At 43.7% G+C, this 22,276-nt stretch overlaps 1 protein-coding gene across 1 annotated transcript in view; it reads left to right on the top strand.

The window, feature by feature from the left end:
* LOC115175547 (gamma-aminobutyric acid type B receptor subunit 2-like) overlaps window positions 1-22,276 on the top strand; it is a 366,527-nt gene that overhangs the window by 239,208 nt on the left and 105,043 nt on the right. Inside the window, exon 13 of the mRNA XM_029734842.1 lies at window positions 2,257-2,379. Coding sequence (XP_029590702.1) covers window positions 2,257-2,379 — 123 coding nt within the window. The remainder of the gene's footprint in view (window positions 1-2,256; window positions 2,380-22,276) is intronic.

Here is a 22,276-nt window from a genome sequence, read left to right on the forward strand (position 1 = left end):
ACACAGCTACAGTATATTGTAATCCACTCAGATTCACTCAGCTAGGCGGTGTACTGCACTGTATCTATCTTATATTGTATCCAGTACACAACTACACTGTATGTCATATTGGGAATAGCATAATGTGATCATTTAAATATGAATAGGCTTATACAGACGGTCATGCTTCAACAACATCTGTCTTGACCAAAGGGACAGAATCACGATACCATGGTCAATCTTCTGATCTGATGCTCCCGTCATTGTGAAAGATAGAATGATTGTTTGATCTATCAACTTCAATTTCATCTACAGTAAAGATAATCTATTCTGGTCCTGTGTACTTTCAGCGACTGATAAATCTCTCAATAAATCTATCAGGTTTATGCAGAAACAGAGTGCTACTTTTTCTTTATTCTCCTGGATAGTCACTAGTTAAAATATCCTCTCGGGCTAGGAAGGTTTTTTAGCCCGAGAACATTGTTGCAGTCATAATAGAATGTCATTCTAGTTCTGTAGTTATGGTCAGGTCGTAGCTTGTAGTTATTGTAGTTATTTGTAGACCTCTGGTACCTCTGGTACCCTATATTCCCGGCAACACAATGTTCCTTTCTCCTTGCCTCTACTTGTCCAATCCCAGTAGCCATCAAAAGACAACACATCAAAACCATTCCCCCCCATTCCATTCTGAGTCCACATCCACCGCAGTCTGTCTGGTCTGTTGGTGGTGAGAGAGAGAGAGAGAGAGAGAAATTGAGAGAGAGAGAGAGAGAGAGAAAGAGAGAAAGAGACTCCCATATCTATTGGGAGAAATACCACAGTTTTCCATCACAGTAGCAAGATTTGTGACAAACACCATTGTAAATACAACCCCCATTTGTTTGTTTATTTTCCCTTTTGTACTTTAACTATTTGCTCATCATTACAACACTGTATATAGTCATAATATGACATTTGAAATGTCCCTATTCCAATGAAACTTTACTGTAAATGTTTGATTATTTATTTAACTTTTGTTTCCCATGCCAATAAAGCCTTTTGAATGTAAATTGAATTGAATTGAGAAAGGGAGGGAGAGAGAGAGAGAGAGAGAGAGAGAGAGAGAGAGAGAGAGAACATCATTGTATTTATAAGATGTGATTTCCCTCAAAGTGTATCCGTGTCTGTGTTCTCCTGACCTTTGCTTTGATGTGGATGGCGGCAGGGTCAAACGCTGTTCAAAATAAAGATCAGACGGCCCCCTTTCATCCTCTAAAGTTCAGTCACAAAAAAGTGGCTTTGTTGATTGACGCGACTGCCGTCTTTTGGTACCTCCCTGTAACCCACCTCTCATCAAATCAAATTTTATTTGTCACATGCTTCTTAAACAACAGGTGTAGACTAACAGTGAACTGCTTACTTACAGGTCCTTTTTCAACAATGCAGAGTTAAAGATAAAAAATATATAAAAAATAGAAATGGTGACACGAGGAATAAATACACAGTGAATAATGAATAACAATAATGAGTAAAAGTGACATGGCTATATACAGGGAGTACCAGTACTGAGTCCATGTACAGGGGTATGAGGTAACTGAGGTAGCTATGTACATAGGCGTGGGGTTAAATTGTCTAGGCAACAGGATAGATAATAGACAGTAGCAGCAGCATGTAGCCATTTGATTAGCTATTTAGCAGTCTTGTTTAGCAGTCTTATGGCTTGGAAGTAGAAGCCAATCATGGTCCTGTTGGTTCCAGACATCTCTCCCTACCTACATTTAAAAAGGGGCTACCTAGAACCATAAAGTTGTCTTTGTCTGTCACTGGAGGATACCTTTTTTTGGTTCCAGATAGAGCCCTTTATGGTTCCAGGTACAGTGCTTTATGGTTCCTGGTAGAACCCTTTTTGGTTACTGGTAGATCTGTTTTTGTTCTAGGTAGAACCCTTTTTGGTTCCAGGTAGAACTGTTTTTGGTTCTAGGCAGAACCCTTTTTGGTTACTGGTAGAACTGTTTTTGGTTCTAGGTAGAACCCTTTTTGGTTCCAGGTAGAACCCTTTTTGGTTCCAGGTAGAATTATTTTTGGTTCCAGGTAGAACTGCTTTTGGTTCAGGGTAGAACTGTTTTTGGTTCCAGGTAGAACCCTTTTTGGTTCCAGGTAGAATTATTTTTGGTTCCAGGTAGAACCCTTTTCCAGGTACAGGTACAGTTCTTCTAACAGTGTTATCACTCTCTTCTCTTCTCCCCTTTCACTATCTTTGCTCTTTCTCCCCTCACTCACTCCTTTTCTCCCCTCCAGATTATCAAGGACCAGAAGCTGCTGATCATCGTTGGTGGGATGCTGCTGATTGACCTATGCATCCTCATATGCTGGCAGATCGTTGACCCGCTGAAGAGGACCGTGGAGGAGTACAGCTTGGAGGTAAGTCTGGTCGACCATATTAACCCCATTTATATTTAATCAAATCAAATTGTATTTTATTTACAAAAACACACTCTGACCACGTTGATCACGTTGGCTACCCTCCTGTAGGTTTCCGGTCCAACCCCAGTTGTAACTAACCTGATTCAGCTCCCCCACACACACATTTTGTTACGTTACAGACTTCCTTCTAAAATATCGTTTTTTTTCATCAACCTACACATAATACCTAATAATGATAAAGTAAAAACAGGTTTATAGAAATGTTTGCAAATGTATAAAAATAAAAAAACTGAAATATATACAGTTGGAGTCATTAAAACTCCAGAGCTTTAGAAGCTTCTTATAGGCTAATTGACATCATTTAAGTCAATTGGAGGTCTACCTGTGGATGTATTTCAATGCCTACCTTCAAACTCAGTGCCTCTTTGCTTGACATCATGGGAAAATCAAAAGAAATCAGCCAAGATCTCAGAAAAAAAATTGTAGACCTCCACAAGTCTGCTTCATCCTTGGGAGCAATTTCCAAACGCCTGAAGGTACCACGTTCATCTGTACAAACAATAGTATGCAAGTATAAACACCATGGGACCACGCAGCCGTCATACCGCTCAGGAAGGAGACGCGTTCTCTCTCCTAGAGATGAACGTACATTGGTGCGAAAAGTGCAAATCAATCCCAGAACAACAGCAAAGGACCATGTGAAGATGCTGGAGGAAACAGGTACAAAAGTATCTATATCCACAGTAAAACGAGTCCTATATCGACATAACCTGAAAGGCCGCTCAGCAAGGAAGAAGCCACTTCTCCAAAACTGCCATAAAAAAAAATGGGGACAAAGATCATACTTTTTGGAGAAATGTCCTCTGGTCTGATGAAACAAAAATAGAACCGTTTGGCCATAATGACCATCGATATGTTTGGAGGAAAAAGGGGGAGGCTTGGAAGCCGAAGAACACCATCCCAACCGTGAAGCACGGGGGTGGCAGCATCATGTTGTGGCGGTGCTTTGCTGCAGGAGGGACTGCTGCACTTCACAAAATAGATGGCATCATGAAGAAAGGAAAATGATGTGAATAAATTGAAGCAACATCTCAAGACATCAGTCAGGAAGTTAAAGCTTGGTCGCAAATGGGTCTTCCAAATGGACAATGACCCCAAGCATACTTCCAAAGTTGTGGCAAAATGGCTTAAGGACAACAAACTTAAGGTATTGGAGTGGCCATCACAAGGCCTGACCTGAATCCTATAGAAAATTGGTGGGCAGAACTGAAAAAGCGTGTGTGAGCAAGGAGTTATACAAACCTGACTCAGCTCTTTCAGCTCTTTCAGGAGGAATGGGCCACAATTCACCCAATTTATTGTGGGAAGCTTGTGGAAGGCTACCCGAAACATTTGACCCAAGTTAAACAATTTAAAGGCAATACTACCAAATACTAATTGAGCGTATTTAAACTTCTGACCCACTGGGAATGTGATGAAAGAAATAAAAGTTGAAATAATTCTCTCTACTATTATTCCGACATTTCACATTCTTAAAATAAAGTGGTGACCCTAACTGACCTAAGATAGGGAAGTTTTACTTGGATTAAATGTTAGGAGTGATGAAAAACTGAGTTTAAATGTATTTGGCTAAGGTGTATGTAAACTTCCGACTTCAACTGTACATTTGCATAAGTATTTACTCAGTACTTTGTTGAAGCGCCTTTGGCAGCAATTACAGACTCAAGTCTTCTTGGGTATGGCGCTACAAGCTTGGTACACCTGTATTTGGGGAGTTTCTCCCATTCTTCTCTGCAGATCCTTTCTATCTTTGTCAGTTCGGGTAGGGAACGGATAATTCCTTCCACCTCATGGCTTGGTTTTTGCTCTAAAATGCACTGTCAACTGTGGAACCTTATATAGACAGGTGTGTGCCTTTCCAAATTATGTCCAATCAATTGAATTTACCACAGGTGGACTCCAATCTAGTTGTAGAAACATCTGAAGGATGATCAATAGAAACAGGATGCACCTGAGCTCAATTTCGAGTCTCACAGCAAAGGATCTGAATACCTATGTAAATAAGGTATTTATGTTTTTTCCGAAGTCACTATGTATATATATGATTTTTTAATTAGTCCGGCTTTAAACTTACTCTTGAAAGTTGTAATAATAGAATTCACAAGGTGCAATGAAATTAGGTAGTGCATCATCAGTTCCTCTTGTCATGTTAGTCATTACAGACCTTAAGAGAGCTATTTATAACTTTTAAGAAATGTCCAGATCAACTAGCCCATGTCAGCTAACGGTTTTTATTTAGGTTTTTTAGCCCATAGATATTGTTGTAATGTTTTAGTCACTCAATATCACTTGAATACACATTAGACATGGCAAAATGTATAGAATTGCAAGATTAGGTGCATAAAAATTGCACAATTTTATTTGCACCCAATGACAAAATGTGTATAATTGCAGGAAATAAGCTTTAAACCTGCTAAATTCTTTCCACCGACAAGAGGGGTGTGAACAGTTTGTGACATGAACAGTGCTTGTGCCCATAGAAATAGATGTGGTGCGTGAAAAAGTTTGGGAACCCCTAATATAGAGTATAACCAGGACTTATTTCCTCACCACACAAACTGACAGGGGAAATACTTGGCCCTAAATTCAAACCCCTGTTATTCACCACGATGTAAAACCCTCGTCTTGGTGGCACAGGTAGATTCTCTGGAAGTGATAATAGTTCTGGATCTGTGGCACCAACAGTGAGAACAGATCAGCAGCTGGGGCTCCAACATGTCCATCAGTGAGACCAGATCAGCAACAGGCTTTATTGTGGTTCCGGTGGTTATTTTAGGGTCAGGAGGATATGAGGCACTCTGCCACCTCCTGTCCTGTGCCTCTGCTAGCCAGACCCTTTCCTCGCCAAGCCAGCTGGGATGTGGGGTGTTGGCAAGACCTGGCGGAAAGAAACACTTGGCAACCCTCTAACCCTGCTGCTGGGCAGGGGTGATGTGTAGAGCACTGGTGGGCTCCGCTCTGCCAGGATTGGTTGAGGGGTTTGGATTTATCTTTGCCAGGATTGGTTGGGGTGTGAATGGCTTTTTGGATCCTGGCACACCATATTTGGGTTACAAACTGTTATGAGTGATTAGTAGTAAGAGCATGACTGTAAGTCACTTTGGATAACAGCATCTGCTAAAATGGCATATACAACTGTGATGATTGCTGATGTAACTGTTATTTGGCCCTTTTTTTCATTTAGGTATCTAAACACTCATCAAAGGAAGCGTGGTGATGTTTTTGTTCTGTGTGACTGTTAGCAGTGGATATATTATGTGTCTTGTGATTGGAGCACAACCTTGATCAGTTAAATATCCTCCACAAATCCATATTTTTGTACTGTACATCTTAATAGGCTCTTCTAGTTTGTTTGCACTACCAGCCCACAGTAGCAGTTTAACAGCAAACCAAATTAAAGATCTAAATTTGATTTCCAAACTATATCGGCCTTTGATGGTGTTGGCGGTGGGCACAGACTCATCAGGGTACACCAGGGGTACGGACTAAGTGGATCTACGGAGCTAATTAAGAAATGCTTTCAACTCCACCAGACACCTCCTACATGTAGGCCACAGAATCCTCATGGCCTGTCAAGATCGGAGCTTTTGAAGGGCCTATGTCCTCTCTAAACGCCAACATCATTATTTGACACGTTTGAAGAGCCCACAGTGACCTTGAGAAATCAGCACTGGGATTGGGAGGTCATTGGGGAAGAGTCATGTTCAAAGGCGGCCCCCGGTGGTGTGTTTTGCGGGAGGGTTGCGGTGGGGGGTGGTGCGGTGGTGGGGGTTCTGAAAGGTTCTTTGAAGGTTCTTTGATGCTATTGACCCAACGTTTTCTCTGCTTGGTCCAGCGGGGGAAGAAGGAGGGATGGAAGGATGAGACTCTCCCTCAGAGTTGATGACTTTACTGTGACTTCAATTAAACGAGATGCCTCTGAATTGATAAGTAGTGCTTAGCTGGCTACAGCCCACCATGGAGCAGGTCTCCACGCATTCAGACTTTCTTTATGCTTCTTTGAAAGGAGAAGAGAGAGCATTTTTATTTTAGGTCACCGAGGATTCAATTACAGACCAAAACGCAATTTATTTTTTCAAAAAGTATTTGCACTGTTGTTTATTTGTCCTCTTGGCATGCTCTGAAGGTATACTTTCTTTTGTTGTACTTGTTGTATTGCTCTCGATGAAAGACATTTACTTAACCCTTTACACTCGTGGGAATTGCAATATATGGATAGGGCTAAATTGAAATGTTTCTTACAGAATAAATAAGAAAAGCAAATTCATAAGCATGGTAGCAATTGAAAGGGAACAGTTTGGAGATTATGGAAAAAATATTGTTGAGGACACAACATTCCATCTGACACAAAACTGAATCCAAACATTACACTGTTGATTGTGTGTGCATTTTACATTTACTGTACTTTTCGCCAAATTTGTTAATAACGAAATCTGAAAATACTCTGAATACATTCAGTACCATGATAAGAATATTCCTGTGGTAATGTGGGATAGGTGCAACATAAGACATAAAAATTACAAAGCCTTGAGTGAGAGGACTAACTGGCGTCTCCAAGTGGACACACACCTCTCTAAAGTGTTCACAGTTCCTAAGTAATTCCAATGCACTTTTATGACTCAAAGAAGAGTCTTCAACTATAAGGTGCTTTTTTGAGCTCTCCTGGCTGTGCCGTTGAGGAACTAGAGCAGTGTTAGGCTTTCACATAGCAATTCAGAAAAACAGATCGTAATTTTGGTGCGCATAGAATGGAGTCATGAGTGCATTCAGGTCTGTGTTTTGCAGCAAATTTTCTTCACAATAGACAAAAATACTCTCATTCTGTTCAGAACACCCAAGGGTATAACGTCATGTCATCTTGTAACTGTACATCAAATATAGTGACATAAACAGTGACACTGTATCTGACATGAGTTTTATGATATGGAAATGTGAAGTGTACATTTGGACTCATGAGTGTTTGGCTTTCTTTTATGACATCAAAGTGGTTTTTATTATAATCCTTAACATCTCCTCTGTAAGAATACATCGAGTCCTCTTAATGTAAAATATTTCCTACATTCAGACCACGAAAACATTAAAAAGTTACTCAGTTAGCGGGAGGGATGGGGGCGACTTCTTGTCTCGTGCGGTGCATTAGGTTCAGAACATCTGTCAGTCAAAACCCATACAACGCTGTGAAGCGTTAAGTCTAGGCTCTGACATAAGTTATACCACTGTATTCCAATTTAGTCGCTTATCAGTGCCCAAATCTGCCATTTTCCACCTGTATACGAGTATGAGTGTAAAGGATTTTCTGAGCCTGCCTGTCGTGCTCACAATGGCCTTGATAACATGTTAATTCCTGAATGTTGTCATTGTATACAGTGGGTCAGTGGAGTGTTCTCACAGCCCTAAACCCATGGCGTGTTCTCACAGCCCTAAACCCATGGCATGTTCTCACAGCCCTAAACCCATAGAGTGTTCTCACATCCCTAAACCCATGGCGTGTTCTCACAGCCCTAAACCCATGGCATGTTCTCAAATCCCTAAACCCATGGCGTGTTCTCACAGCCCTAAACCCATGGCGTGTTCTCACAGCCCTAAACCCATGGCGTGTTCTCGCAGCCCTAAACCCATGGCGTGTTCTCACAGCCCTAAACCCATGGCGTGTTCTCACAGCCCTAAACCCATGGCGTGTTCTCACAGTCCTAAACCCATGGCGTGTTCTCACAGCCATAAACCCATGGCGTGTTCTCACAGCCCTAAACCCATGGCGTGTTCTCACAGCCCTAAACCCATGGTGTGTTCTCACAGTCCTAAACCCATGGCGTGTTCTCACAGCCATAAACCCATGGAGTGTTCTCACAGCCCTAAACTCATGGCGTGTTCTCACAGTCCTAAACCCATGGAGTGTTCTCACAGCCCTAAACTCATGGCGTGTTCTCACAGTCCTAAACCCATGGAGTGTTCTCACAGCCCTAAACCCATGGAGCGTTCTCACAGCCATAAACCCATGGAGTGTTCTCACAGCCATAAACCCATGGAGTGTTCTCACAGCCATAAACCCATGGAGTGTTCTCACAGCCCTAAACTCATGGCGTGTTCTCACAGCCATAAACCCATGGAGTGTTCTCACAGCCCTAAACTCATGGAGTGTTCTCACAGCCATAAACCCATGGAGTGTTCTCACAGCCATAAACCCATGGAGTGTTCTCACAGCCATAAACCCATGGAGTGTTCTCACAGCCATAAACCCATGGAGTGTTCTCACAGCCCTAAACCCATGGGGCGTTCTCACAGCCCTAAACCCATGGAGCGTTCTCACAGCCCTAAACCCATGGAGCGTTCTCACAGCCCTAAACCCATGGCGTGTTCTCACAGCTATAAACCCATGGAGCGTTCTCACAGCCCTAAACCCATGGAGCGTTCTCACAGCCCTAAACCCATGGAGTGTTCTCACAGCCCTAAACCCATGGCGTGTTCTCACAGCCCTAAACCCGTGGAGTGTAGAGAATGTATTAGCCTCTCCGAGTATGAGCCTGTCACTGCATGTCTGTACTGGAGCTGGGCTGTGGAGCTGGGGATCCGCAGCCTTCCTACCTGACCGGCTCTCTTCCCCCACCGCCACCCTCTCCTGGGCATAGCTCTGCTGGAGGAGTGCCAGGATGGTGCCTGGAGCCTGGCTCCACTGGGCCTTTGTACCTCTGGGCCAGCAACAAGACACCAAGCAACAAGATCACACCAGCTACAGAGAGAGAGTGTTGGCGATAGAGAGCGAGAAAAAACTAAGAGAGAGACAAAGATAGAGTGATAGAGAGAGATAGCTCTGGGATAGGAGTTGTGTGGTGGCGCGTCCCGGCTGACTGGACCGTGTGGCAGGCGGGGGTGGCGAGGGAGAGATGGGATCATGGCGTCACGGCAGATGGCGGACCACTCTAGAGAACGCAGGCAGAGAGTGAGAGAGATTAGCTGTGATTGATTGGTGCGAGAAGAAGGACCATTAACTCTGAGTCTGTGTCCCAAATGGCTACCGGCTCCCTTTGTAGTGCACTACTTTTGACCAGAGCCCTATGGACTTTATGAGCCCAATGAGCTCTGGTGAAAAGTAGTGCAATATAATATATAGGGGATAGGGTGCCATTTGGGACTCATGCGCTGAGTTTCCTACAAGGCTTCAGGCCTGGTTGCTCTGTCGTCCCTCTCCTAGCTTCCTCCCCCTTCCCTTTCTCCCTCTCTGTCTCCCCTGATTCCCACTATCCTCTATTACACTGCTACTCCAATATCAGGATGTATTAGGAGGACTGGGAGGAGAAACAGTTGACCTTGGGCTGGCGTGACGGTGTCCACATACGATCTCCAAGGACATAGTGTATATACAGAGATGTGGCTGTATAGAACTGACTTGTGATTGTGTGCGTTTAGTCTGCTCTGATGAGAGGTAGGGTTTGTTGTCTTAAAGGAACATTCCAGAAAGTTTTCAATATATATAACTTTCAAAATACAGGAATACAGTCGGTATATATGATGCAAAATGCATCATACTGGCTGTATTTCTGTATTTTGAAAGTTATATCTTGAAAACGTGATTACTGTCATGCAAAACATTTTGGGACTATATCAACAATGGACTAATGAAACAAATATCAAAAGATAGTTTTGGGGTGGAATTTTCCTGTCAACTCGATTCAGCCATGGGCAGATGTTTTCTGGAGCGGATGGTCGGTGGCCCTGAACATAATTACAAATCATTTGTAGACTGCAAATTGACTGCAAGAAGCCCAAACAGACATAATGTTTGACTTAAACATAATAATTTCAAACCTGGCTTACATTTGTATATGATCACGTGTCTCTCTATTATGCATGGGAATACTTTGGAACAGATTACTTAAATTAAAATCACTTGGAGCTGATTTCCTGGAGTTTTTACAGTCTTTCATGTCCAACAATGAAAATATATTTTTTATATATTTATATATTCTTAATATCATTCCTTTACTTAGATTTGTGTGTATTAGGTAGTTGTTGTGAAATTGTTAGATATTACTTGTTAGATATTGCTGCACTGTCGGAACTAGAAGCACAAGCATTTCGCTACAACCGCAATAACATCTGCTAAACATGTGTGACCAATAAAATGTTATTTTATTTGATTTGAGGTAGGAAGCCCCATTCATGTACTCATACATATGACACAATATAAACAACATGTACAGGTATATCCAAAATGAAAACCATAGCCTACATCAGGGTTCTCCAACTGGCATCCCGTGGCTGGTTTTATTTGGCCCCCCAAGTTTTCTGAGCAAAAATATATAAATACATATATGGATGAGCAATGTTAGAGCGGCATAGACTAAAATACAGTAGAATAGTATAGAATTACAGTACATACTGTACATATGAGATGAGTGCAAGATATGCAAGATATGTAAACATTATTAAAGTGACATTATTAAAGTGACTAGTGTTCCATTTATTAAAGTGGCCAATGATTTCAAGTCTGTATGTAGTCCCGTGTGGCTCAGTTGGTAGAGCATGGTGTTTGCAACGCCAGGGTTGTGGGTTTGTTTCCCACGGGGGACCAGTATGGGAAAAAAAATAGTTGCTCTGGATAAGAGTGTCTGCTAAATGACTAAAATGTAAAAAATGTCAGTTGCCTCTGTGTTAGTGATGGCTGTTTAACAGTCTGATGGCCTTGAGATAGAAGCTGTTTTTCAGTCTCTCAGTCCCAGCTTTGATGCACCAGTACTGACCTCACCTTCTGGATGATAGCGGTGTGAACAGGCAGTTGTTGTTGTCCTTGATGATCTTTTTGGCCTTCCTGTGACATCGGGTGATGTAGGTGTCCTGGAGGGCAGGTAGTTTGCCCCGGTGATGCGTTGTGCAGACCGCACCACCCTCTAGAGAGCCCTGCGGTTGTGGGCGGAGCAGCTGCCGTACCAGGTTGTGATACGACAGGATGTTTTCAATTGTGAATCTATAAAAGTTTGTGAGTGTTTTAGGTGACAAGCCAAATTTCTTCAGCCTCCTGAGGTTGAAGAGGCGCTGTTGTGCCTTCTTCACTACACTGTTAGTATGGGTGGACCATTTCAGTTTGTCTGTGATGTGTACGCCGAGGAACTTAAAACTTTCCACCTTCTCCACTGCTGTCCCATCGATGTGGAGAGGGGGGTGCTCCCTCTGCTGTTTCCTGAAGTCCATGATCATCTCCTTTGTTGAGGTTGAGTGAGAGGTTATTTTCCTGGCACCACACTCCCAGAGCCCTCACCTCCTCCCTGTAGGTTGACTCGTCGTAGGAAGTTGTTTGATTATATGCATATCTTGTGTTTACTTCACTCAGTGTGTTTGTGTGTAAATGTGTGCGCGTATGTGTGTATGTGTGCGTGCGTGCATGCACATTCATGTATAGGTACTGTAAATGTGCGTGTGTGTTACTTGAGTAACTGTCAATCTTTTTTGTTGTTGTGAGACCTGGTGAAAAAGAGGCCTGGTGAAATACACTTTAAATAAATGTATCTGAAGCCCAGGTCACCGATTTCACAAATTTGGTCTGATTACTGTGCTACGCTGCTCAGCTAAGATTTACCCAGTGAGAGCATGTGAAAAGTCAATCCGGCTCTCTCCACTCCCTCCCCCGGTGCAACTGATGATCTGAATTCAGCGAGCAAAGCGAAATGACGGAGGGTTAGCAAAACTGGGACATCTTCTTCTTTGCTATGGCTGCTGCTGCAACATCTAATAGCATCAACATAAGAGAGGATAAGGAGGGATTGTGAATAGTTTTTCTTTCTGGCATAATGCCTCATAAAACACACTGATGTAGTAGGCAGGCGGAGGGAAGGAAGGAGAAGCCAAGAGAAGAGCCAACGGGAATCAGATAGGGAGAGGGAGATTTTCTTTGAGTGTTAAAGTTGTTGCTCAATAGGAAGATGAGGGTAGAGGGTGACCCTTAAGACATTTTGTGGCCTGACTCTAACCTTTACACTGCCTCATAACTGCCTCCTAACACAAACCCACACTGTCCCCTAACCCTCCTAACCCCTTAAATCAAGTCTACTTTCTGATCCACACTTCAAACTAGTGCCCCAGATACTAATTCCAACCCTGTACTCTGTGTCCCCTTCAGAGCTCTGATTCTGCATCTCAAAATGCCACTCTATTCCCTATATAGGGCACTAACTTTGACCAGAGCCCAATGGGTTTATTGCACTAAATCAGGAGTACAGTGCCATTTGGGATCCACAGGGTAACTCTGCATACCTACATATCAGTGTCTTTTCACACAATGCCAAGTATTTTTAACAGCGAATCATGCTGGCTGTAGCTACGGGAAGGAAGGAATACCCTGCTGAAAAATGCTGGAGACATTCTGCTGTAGAATGCAATTAGGTCTGTTTTGCGTCTCGTGGATAATTGAGTGTTTGTTAATTGTGAAGAAGTTTCAGCAGAGGTTGGCTGGGCCGGGCAGATTAAGCCCCATATCAGAGAAGAGTCTGTGCGTGTGTTTTCCTCTGTCCACGTGTGCGTGTGTTTACATGTGTGTGTTTGTCCATGTGTACTACCTACTGTATCTGTGAAAGCCCCTCTTCTCTGGCCTCAGTATTGTCTCTAGTCTAATGAAGGACAAACCATTGAGGGCCTGATTAGCATTCTGGTGGAGCCTGCAGCAGACCCCTCTCCTCCCTCCTCCCCTTCCTCTCGCTCTCCGACTCTCTCTTTCTCCCCCTCTTGTCTCCCCCTCTCTCTCTCCCCCTCCTCTCTCTCCCCATCTCCTTCCCCCTCCTCCCTCTCTCAATCCCTCTCCTCTCTCTCCCCATCTCCTTCCCCCTCCTCCCTCTCTCAATCCCTCTCCTCTTCCCTCGCGCTCTCTCTCTCTCTCTGTCTCCCTCCTCTCCTCCTCCTCACCACTCTCTCGTTCCGAGGCTGCAGCAGGCAGGCTGCAAAGCTGGAATATTGCAGTGTGGCATCGCCATGGTAACTGCCATGGTTTCTGACACCCATAACAGCAGAGAGCCGCACTGTTGATCCACGAGACAAAAATAGGAAAAAGGGTTTTGGCTGCCACTTCAACGTGGTGACACATGCACAGAGGCACAGGCATGTAGGCACATACGTAATTCACCATTCAAAAACACATTTAAACACACGCTCAAACACAGACGTACACACAGACACATACAAAGATACATGCACGCACACACATCACACATCAGCTTTCACTAAAGCTTTCTCTTTCTGATGCCCTCACCTGGATGTGAGGGCTGTGTGAGTCGGTCCCACCTGGATGTGAGGGTTGTGTGAGTCGGTCCCACCTGGATGTGAGGGCTGTGTGAGTTGGTCCCACCTGGATGTGAGGGCTGTGTGAGTCGGTCCCACCTGGATGTGAGGGCTGTGTGAGTCAGTCCCACCTGGATATGAGGGCTGTGTGCGTCGGTCCCAGCTGGATATGAGGGCTGTGTGCGTCGGTCCCACTTGGATGTGAGGGCTGTGTGCGTCAGTCCCACCTGGATGTGAGAGCTGTGTGTGTCAGTCCCACCTGGATGTGAGGGCTGTGTGTGTGTAGGTCATGGTGCTTTGACAGTGTGCAGGCATTCTCTCTCTCTCTTTCTCCATCTCTCTCTCTCTCACATACACAGCACAGACATGACACTGCCTCCTTTGATGTGCAAATGCACTTTCTGGATTTGGCCCTTTTATACTGTGAGTAATTGGTCTGAAAACAGAAGCCCTCATTATCAGCCGGTGAAGGAAGATAGGGGGGTGGTAATATCCACAACGGGCCAGGGGGCCGAGGGTCAATGCGGCAAGGTGGCCATGAAGACAGACGAACATTCTGACCTCCAATCCAACGCCATTCACTTCATCGTTCATCTCCACAGCCTTGGCGGACGCATAGAAAAGCACGACATTCCAGAACTGCACAGAGCTGCTGGAGCTCTGTTTCTTTATGCCTCTCCTGCTCCCTCTATTTTGGAACCCTCAAGCGAGAGTTTCTGCCTTCCAAACACATTCCACCCTCCACCCTCCACGGGTACTTGTGGCCTTTGCTCACTTCCAATTGCAGTCTCCCTTTTTCATTCCAGCCCTCCTCTCCCCCTCTACTCCTCTCCTCCCCCCCGTTCTCCCATTCGGCCCTGCTCCCCCATGGGACAGACAGGGTTGAAAAATCTAAGAAAGAAAATAGAAAAAGTAACCTGCGGGCAAAGAACATTCTCACTCTTTTCCACTGCTCCGCTAGCAGGTTCTGTCCTGTGACCGATTCAAATAAAGGGATAGACATGCCTCTGTAGGATGGATGTTGGCCATGTCACGGTCCCCTCTCTCTCTCTGCAGGTGTGCGAGGACAGCTAGGGAAGGCACTGCATGAACACACAGTTACATACGCAGAGAAACATGATGTACATACAGGCACGCATAGAAACAAACAATGCACACTCATGTACACGTTATCATACACACACATACACATACTTTAGACACGTTCATAAACACACACGCACACATACAAGAGTATAAACACACACTAACCTCGTAAATACACAAAAGTGCACACACACACCTGCAGCACAGATTCCGTCCCCCCTCCCTCCCTCAGATCCCCCTTCCACCATCTCCACCTCTGTATGCTCTCACAAGTTCAACGCTGCAGTCTCACCCACTTTTGATTAGAGCGGTGAATGCCATTTGAAGGGCATCCTCGTATTTCACTGCCAATGTTTTGAGGAACTGAAGGAAGATAAAGGGAAGAGCTAGCTGCACTTTAAGTTCTCACCTGGACTACTGGTCCTATCACGGCTCTGGTGAAATACTGTGGTAATATTAGATATTATATTATGTTATCCATACTAACTCGTCAGCAAGTATTTTGAGGTCAAGGTATCAATGAGGTGATGGTATATATTGTATGAGGTGATGGTATCAATGAGGTGATGGTATATATTGTATGAGGTGATGGTATCAATGAGGTGATGTTATATACTGTATGAGGTGATGGTATCAATGAGGTGATGGTATATACTTTATGAGGTGATGGTATCAATGAGGTGATGGTATCAATGAGGTGATGGTATATACTTTATGAGGTGATGGTATGTACTGTATGAAGTGATGGTAAATACTGTATGAGGTGATGGTATATACTGTATGAGGTGATGGTATCAATGAGGGGATGGTATCAATGAGGGGATGGTATCAATGAGGTGATGGTATCAATGAGGTGAAGGTATCAATGAGGTGATGGTATATACTGTATGAGGTGATGGTATCAATGAGGTGATGGTATCAATGAGGTGATGGTATCAATGAGGTGAAGGTATCAATGAGGTGATGGTATATACTATATGAGGGGATGGTATCAATGAGGTGATGGTATCAATGAGGTGATGGTATATACTTTATGAGGTGATGGTATCAATGAGGTGATGGTATCAATGAGGTGATGGTATATACTTTATGAGGTGATGGTATGTACTGTATGAAGTGATGGTAAATACTGTATGAGGTGATGGTATATACTGTATGAGGTGATGGTATCAATGAGGGGATGGTATCAATGAGGGGATGGTATCAATGAGGTGATGGTATCAATGAGGTGAAGGTATCAATGAGGTGATGGTATATACTGTATGAGGTGATGGTATCAATGAGGTGATGGTATCAATGAGGTGATGGTATCAATGAGGTGAAGGTATCAATGAGGTGATGGTGTATACTATATGAGGGGATGGTATCAATGAGGTGATGGTATCAATGAGGTGATGGTATCAATGAGGTGAAGGTATCAATGAGGTGATGGTATATACTATATGAGGGGATGGTATCAATGAGGTGAATGATATATATGAGTTTTTTTAACCTTTATTTAACTAGGCTAGTCAGTTAAGAACAAATTATTATTTACAATGACTGCCTACTGGGGAACAGTGGGTTAACTTCCTTGTTCAAGGGCAGAACAACAGATTTTTACCTTGTCAGCTCAGGGATTCGATCCAGCAACCTTTCGGTTATTAGTCTGCTCTAACCACTAGGCTACCTGTCGCCCCGGTAATGGTATCAATGAGGTGATGGTATATATGAGGTGATAGTATATACTGTATGAGGTGATGGTATATACTGTATGAGGTGATGGTATCAATGAGGTGATGGTATCAATGAGGTGATGGTATATATGAGGTGATGGTATATTCTGTATGAGGTGATGGTATCAATGAGGTGATGGTATCAATGAGGTGATGGTATCAATGAGGTGATGGTATATACTGTATGAGGTGATGGTATCTATGAGGTGATGGTATATACTGTATGAGGTGATGTTATATATGAGGTGATGGTATCAATGAGGGGATGGTATATACTGTATGAGATGATGGTATCAATGAGGTGATGGTATCAATGAGGTGATGGTATCAATGAGGTGAAGGTATATATGAGGGGATGGTATATACTGTATGAGGTGATGGTATCAATGAGGTGATGGTATATATTGTATGAGGTGATGGTATCAATGAGGTGATGGTATCAATGAGGTGATGGTATCAATGAGGTGATGGTATCATTGAGGCGATGTTATATATGAGGTGATGGTTTAAATGAAGTGATGGTAAATACTGTATGAGGTGATGGTATCAATGTGGTGATGGTATCATTGAGGTGATGTTATATATGAGGTGATGGTATATACTGTATGAGGTGATGGTATCAATGAGGTGATGGTATCAATGAGGTGATGGTATCAATGAGTAAGTGTTCTTTATGAAGAAGACAGCCTTCTGCAGTTTTAAAGGGGAAGATTTTACAACTTGATGTTAGATGGTCTTTCCATGAAACCCTGGATTACAGTTTCTCTTGGCCCATAGACTACTTTTAGGGTGAGGAACCTTGTAACATCAAGTTGTGAAATGCTGAACTTCCCCTTTAAGACTCTTCTGTAATAACAGTGTAGCAATCAATGGCTGTTCAAAGACAACCGGGTCGTTAAAGGGTAACTGCCTCCCACCTGGTGTGTGTGTGTGTGTGTGTGTGTGTGTGTGTGTGTGTGTGTGTGTGTGTGTGTTTTCCAATCGACCACGCTGACGGGGAGGAGAGAAGAGTAGGAGGAGAAGTGGGAGAAGGAGAGAAGAAGGAGAGAATGAAAGAGGATTGTCAGATACCTGAAGACCTAGAGACCTCTTGGTGATTTACTGTATGTAGTAGAGTAGAATGTAATGGTGCTGGTGAAAATAACCCTAAAGGCCAGTTTCCCTGACACAGGGAATTTCTCCATTGAACATGCATTTTAGTACAGGACTAGGCTTAATCTGTATCCTGGAATGTACTAATGTTAAGCTATTGATAGTAATGCTGTATTATCAATGGCATCAGCTTCTAGATGACACTGATATGGTAGTTATGAGTGGTGGGACTGATCCAAAACACATAAGCTACATCGCAAATACTATTCCCTAAATAGTGAATAGGGTGCCATTTGGGACACAACCATACTTTAGAGGTTATTATTGTACTTCATGTCAGTAGGTATCATGGGCATGACGGGAGAGGGAGAGAGAGAGAGAGAGGGAGAGAGAGAGAGGGGTTACGCAAGGCTCACCAGGGACACCAGGTGTTTTTAGGGCAGCTTGAGCTGCCGCCATGTCGCCAAGCTAGCACAAAGTGTCAAAGTATATCTGGACCTACATAGCACCACACAATACATTGCAACCTAGAAAGCACAATAAGTATATCATTCTGGGTCTGCATTCATACAGCGTCTCAGAGTAGGTGTACTGATCAGTTTTTCCTTTTAGATCATAATGAATAAGATTATATGGACAAAGGGGAACGGATCTTAGATCAGCATTCATACTTTGATACGCTTTATGAACAGTGTCCCAGAAATCTAGCACAGTCAAAGTGGAGCCATCTAAATCGACACAATATGTTCAATAGAATCATCCTATTTATAATGCAGTGTATAAATCTAAACCAACAGAACTTTCAGAGCATCACACTGAGAACCAGCATCAGGGATGTCTACAGAACTATTGTGTTTGTTGACTGTCTGCTGCCAATAGAAGCAGGCTCACACATTGGATGTGTGTTTGTGTGTGTGTGGTTGAGCTTGTTCAAGTCAAGCTGTTGAGACAGAACAGGGGCAATATTTACCTCTTTCTTTCTTTTCCTTCCCTGCCTCCTTCACTCATTCTCTCTCTATCTATCTCCCCCTTCCCTCTCTATCTATCTCTCTATCTCTCACTACCCCCTCTCTCCCTCTCTCATATGGCTACCCAAACATTTTCCTGTTCCTCTCCTCCTCTCCTCCCAGTCTGCAGTTGCTAGGCAACAGCTGATTGAGCATGAGGGGGATGCAATTTAGCAATTAGAAGCGTTCCAAATTAGAAGTGGTGTCAAGAGTATCGCTAGTTACCACATAAGCCCGCTAGTTACCAGCCAGACCACAACTGTGATAGACACACACACACAAGCACAATGTCTTATTTGTTTGTTTTTTTGTCCTCTGTTTTGGTGGGTGAGATTTGTTTTTCAGTGCATGAGTTGGGAAATTTAGGAGAATTGTCACTTGGAAACAATCAAATACACTGCAGGAGTCATATTTTCTACAGATGAAGCAATATGTTTTCTCTGGATATCAAGTAGGAGGAGAGGGGGAGAGGAGGAGAGGGGGAGATGTGGAGAGGGGGAGATGTGGAGAGGGTGAGAGGAGGAGAGGGGGAGATGTGGAGAGGGGGAGATGTGGAGAGGGCGAGAGGGGGAGATGTGGAGAGGGCGAGAGGGGGAGATGTGGAGAGGGGGAGATGTGGAGAGGGCGAGAGGGGGAGATGTGGAGAGGGCGAGAGGGGGAGATGTGGAGAGGGGAGAGGAAGAGAGGGGGAGATGTGGAGAGGGGGAGTGGAGGAGAGGGGGAGATGTGGAGAGGGCGAGAGGAGGAGAGGGGGAGATGTGGAGAGGGCGAGAGGAGGAGAGGAGAAGATGTGGAGAGGGGGAGAGGAGGAGAGGGGGAGAGGAGGAGAGGGGGAGATGTGGAGAGGGGGAGATGTGGAGAGATGTGGAGAGGGGGAGATGTGGAGAGGGGGAGTGGAGGAGAAGGGGAGAGGGGAGATGTGGAGAGGGGGAGATGTGGAGAGGAGGAGAGGGGGAGATGTGGGTGGGAAAGGGGAGGTGAGCTGTAGTTTATTTAACCTGTTTGGGGGTAGAGTGATAGAGATTGGGAGGTTGTATCTGCATTGTGACACAGTAGTGGGGTCCCCCTATCTTAATATCTCTCTCTTTCTCTCTCTCTCTCTCTCTCTCTCTCTCTCTCTCTCTCCCTCTATCCCTCTTCCCCTCTCTCTCTGTCTCTCTCAATTCAATTCAAAAGGGATTTATTGGCATGGGAAACATATGTTTACATTGCCAAAGCAAGTGAAATAGATAATTAACAAAAGTGAATGCAGAGGATTGTCCCAAGGTTGCTGTTGATGCATATCCCACAGTAGTTTTGGGGTCAAATTTGTCTCCACTTTTGGGGATTGGGGTAATCAGTCCTCGTTTCCAAATACTGGGGAAGATGCCAGAGCTGAGGATGATGTTAAAGAGTTTAAGTATAGCAGATTGGAATTCAGGGTCTATATATTTTATCATTTATTTTAGGATATCATCAACACCACAGGCCTGTTTGTGTTGGAGGGTTTGTATTTTGTCCTGTAGTTCATTCAATGTAACTGGAGAATCCAGTGGGTTGTGGTAGTCTTTAATAGCTGATTCTAAGATTTGTAATTGATCATGTATATGTTTTTGCTGTTTGTTCTTTGTTATAGAGCCAAAAAGATTGGAGAAGTAGTTTATCCATTTCCCAGAAGTGGGTAGATTCTATGGATTCTTTAATTATATTGAGCTGATTTCTGACATGCTGTTCCTTCTTTTTCTGTAGTGTATTTCTGTATTGTTTTAGTGATTCACCATAGTGAAGGTGTAGACTCAGGTTTTCTGTGTCTTAATGTTTTTGGTTGGATAGGTTTTCTCTCTCTCCGTCTCTCTCTCTGTCTCTCTCTCTCCCTCTCTTTCTCCCTCTTTCCCTGTAACAGAGACACTCCATCACAGCTCAGACACATCTAGCACATCCTGTTCTCCACAAAACATTCCGTGAGAAGCATTGAAGACCAGGAAAAAAACAAGTGTTTAGGAATAGGCCTCTCTTTATACTTGCGTCCCAAATGGCACCCTATTCCCTATTTAGTGCACTCCTTTTGACCAGAGACCTATATAGGGAATAGGGTGCAAGCCGTTGCTAGAGCGGAATGTGTTAGCTGATGGGCTATTATCAGGCAATATGATAAACGTTGGCAACTAGCTGTGAAGATTCACTATACTGTAGCACGTAGTGCTGGATTGGTGCTTCAGTAGAGGCTCACCTCATTAATATCCAGAGCTGTAGTTGTGGTGGTCTGATTAAAGGAGCCATGTTTCTCATCACAGGATACTGATGAGCATTGACAGTTCCCTATTTAGAACACTACTTTTGACCAAAGCCCTATGGGACCTGGTCGAAAGTAGTGCACTATATAAGAAATAGGGTGCCACTGGGGACGCACCCAGTGACAGAAATAATTACTACTCTGAACTGAAGGCGGAAAGTGTAATGACTTGTCTCATTTCTTCTGTTATGTCATTGTAGTTATGGAAGAAGGTTGTGCCCGTAAAGTGTTACAGGTTACAGATATCCTTGGGTTTTGCTGTAGTGATTCTGTAGAGGAGGATTGCTTGGCCATTGACTCCCTCTACAGCTTCCATGATTCTGAGTGAACTTTTGGATTACCTTTCACACACAAACACGCACACACAGGCACACGGACACACACACGTGCGTGGCATGCAAACACACAAACTTGCTTCCTTGCGAAGAGACCTTGGACTCTATGAGACTCCCTGCTAAAATAAAGGTGAACTAAATAAACAAACACACACAGGCCCAGTGTGTGTGTGGTGGAATGTTGCGTTCTCAAAGGCAAGGATATGTTGTTTACAAAGTGTGTGGTGAGGATCAAGGTAAATTATAACAAGGTAATTACTGACTTCCCACACCTTCACACACACCACCAACAAGCACACTCACTCACACACACACACACTACACTACATGCACACACACACACGCATACACACATACACACATATGTGCACAAGCACATGTACACACACACGTAAGTGCATGAGCACATGCATACACACACACACACACACACACACACACACACACACACACACACACACACACACACACACACACACACCTCCCCCTCCTACACAAACCACTGTTCATCAGAGATCAGGTAGCAGGAGAGCAAGGTCAGCCACTGATGGGGAGATGTGAGCACTTTGCCACTACATGTACAAACCATAAGTGCTGCCTCAGCACACCCAGGAAGGGAGTACAGATAGTAAAATCAAATCAAATCACATTTTATTGGTCACATACACATGGTTAGCAGATGTTAATGCGAGTGTAGCGTAATGCTTGTGCTTCTAGTTCTGACAGTGCAGTAATATCTAACAAGTAATCTAACAATGTTGCAACAACTACCTAATACACACAAATCTAAAGGGTTGAATGAGAATATGTACATATAAATATATGGATGAGCGATGGCCGAGCGGCATAGGCAAGGTGCAATAGATGGTATAAAATACAGTATGATATGAGTAATGTAAGATATGAAAACATTGTTAAAGTGGCATTATTTAAAGTGGCATTGTTTATAGTGACTAGTAAGCCATTTATTAAACTGGCCAGTGATTGGGTCTCAATGTAGGCAGCAGCCTCTCTGAGTTAGTGATTGCTGTTTAGCAGTCTGTTTTGATGCACCTGTACTGACCT

This window comes from Salmo trutta, chromosome 36 (genome assembly GCF_901001165.1).
Source record: "Salmo trutta chromosome 36, fSalTru1.1, whole genome shotgun sequence".
Classification (NCBI taxonomy): domain Eukaryota; kingdom Metazoa; phylum Chordata; class Actinopteri; order Salmoniformes; family Salmonidae; genus Salmo; species Salmo trutta.